Source organism: Nicotiana sylvestris, chromosome 1 (genome assembly GCF_000393655.2).
Source record: "Nicotiana sylvestris chromosome 1, ASM39365v2, whole genome shotgun sequence".
In the NCBI taxonomy this organism is placed as follows: Eukaryota; Viridiplantae; Streptophyta; class Magnoliopsida; order Solanales; family Solanaceae; genus Nicotiana; species Nicotiana sylvestris.
This window is the reverse complement of record NC_091057.1, coordinates 72,747,969-72,750,288: the sequence shown is the minus strand read 5'-3', so window position 1 is coordinate 72,750,288 and position 2,320 is coordinate 72,747,969. Positions and strand designations below refer to the sequence as shown.

Here is a 2,320-nt window from a genome sequence, read left to right as displayed (position 1 = left end):
GACTCCCTATGAGTTACTTAAAGGGAGAAAACCAAATATATCCCATCTTAGGGCATTTGGATGCAAGTGTTTTGTGCACAATAATGGAAAAGACTCCCTAGGTAAGTTTGATCCTGAAAGTGATGAGGGAGTATTCTTGGGATATTCTTCACATAGAAAAGCATATAAAGTGTTCAATAAAAGAACTTTATGTGTAGAAGAAAGTGTACATGTAGTATTTGATGAAACTAACATTCTTTTTGAGAGACAGGAACATGAAGATGAGGCCATTGGATTGGTAAAGGATTTGACTGAAGCCTCAGCACAAGTCAAAGTGGCACCAAAAGAAGGAACAGGTGATGGAATAGGTTCTTCCATCTAGGGCAACCTGATAGGGGAAACTGATCAAAGAGGAATTGAAATAAATCCCCTAAAACAACCTGTTCATGACCCTATTCCTCAGCAACAGAACATGGGAGAAACATCTAGCAGAAACCAGTTAGTTGTAAAACCTCACAAGTTATCAATGTTCTCATCCTATTGAGAACATTATGACTGATCTAACATCTATAGTCAAAACTAGATCACAATTAAAGAATATGTGTACTTTTGATGCCTTTTTATCTCTTATTGAGCATAAAAATATTGTTGAGGCTTTGCAGGATGTAGATTGGGTGAATGCAATGCAAGATGAACTCAATCAGTTTGAGAGAAGTCAAGTTTGGCATCTAGTTCCAAGAACCAAGGACAGATCAGTTATTGGTACAAAATAGGTATTCAGAAACAAACTTGATGAAGATGGAACAGTTACAAGAAATAAGGCAAGACTGGTGGTCCAAGGTTACAGTCAAGAGGAAAGCATAGAATATGATAAGACTTTTGCTCCAGTTGCAAGACTAGAGGCAATCAAACTCCTCATAGCCTTTACAGCACACATGGAATTCACTTTTCATCAGATGGATGTCAAAAGTGCCTTCCTGAATGGCTACCCGAAAGAAGAAGTGTTTGTAAAACAACCTCCAGGGTTTGAGAGCAAACAATGTCCTGAACATGTGTACAAGTTAGACAGGGCTCTCTATGGACTCAAGGAGGCCCCAAGAGCATGGTATGAACGACTGTCCAAAATGATACTGGAGCATGGTTACAAAAAAGGTAAAATTGATAGTACCTTATTCTTAAGGGAAAAAGGTAAGGATCTCCTTGTGGTACAAATATATGTTGATGACATAATCTTTGGGGCCACCACTGATAAGCTAAGTAAGGACTTTGCAAAATTAATGGGGAGTGAGTTTGATATGAGTTTGATGGGTGAGCTTAACTTCTTCTTAGGCTTGCAGATCAAACAAGGTCCTAATGGAACCATGATCCATCAACAGAAGTATGCAAACGAGCTTATCAAAAAGTTTAAAATGGAAGAATCAAAAGAAATATACATACCCATTGCAACTGCCACTAAATTAGACATTGATGAACCTGGTTCATCAGTAATTCAAAAGTTGTATAGGGGGATTTGTGCTCATTTTCAGGCAAATCCTAAAGAGTCTCACTTAACTGCTATCAAGAGAATGCTAAGATATCTAAAAAGCACCACTGATCTGTGTCTTTGGTACCCCAAAGGTAGTAATTTCAATCTAGTAGGTTATGCTGATGCTGATTATGCAGGTTTCCTAGTGGACGGGAAGAGCACCTCAGGTTGGCACACTTCCTTGGTTCATGTCTAGTGTCAGGGGCTACTAAAATGCAAAATTCAGTGGCCTTATCTACTGTTGAAGCTGAGTATGTTGTTGTTGCCTCTTGTTGTGCTCAATTGCTATGGATCAAACAGCAGCTAGTAGACTTTGGCATTGAAGTTGGTTGCATTCCTATATTCTGTGATAACACTAGTGCTATAAGTATGACAAAGAACCCTGTTCATCATAAGAGGACTAAGCACATAGATGTTAGGCACCATTTCTTAATAGACAACTATGAGAAAGGTTTGATCTCCATAGAATTCTGTGCTACTGATAAGCAAATTGCTGACATCTTCACTATAGCACTGAGTAGAAAAACCTTTGAGAGGAACATGTTGGAATTAGGGATGATTAAGATCAGTTAATAGATCCAGCTCAGAATGCACAAAAAATCAAAAAAAAAATTGGCTAGGAATTATAACCTTGTGTAAATATCCAGATTAATTCTTACTCAGTTTCATACTTTAATTAGTATACTACTATGATATGTGTATATATCACTCACTGATCTCTTACAACATTTTTTCTATTATGGCATTTGAAGCATGTTCAAGAGAGTTCTATATGAAGAACCTGGTTCATCAGTATGGGTTCATATGAAAGTTCTG

The 2,320-nt window shown here is 37.6% G+C and overlaps 1 protein-coding gene across 1 annotated transcript; it reads left to right on the top strand.

Annotated features, from left to right (window-relative positions):
• Nucleotides 1-1,256: 1,256 nt before the first annotated feature.
• Nucleotides 1,257-1,700, top strand: LOC138871246 (uncharacterized mitochondrial protein AtMg00810-like). Its single transcript, XM_070149120.1, has one exon. The coding sequence runs from the start codon at nt 1,257-1,259 to the stop codon at nt 1,698-1,700; it is 444 nt and encodes a 147-aa protein (XP_070005221.1).
• The last annotated feature ends 620 nt before the right edge of the window (nt 1,701-2,320 follow it).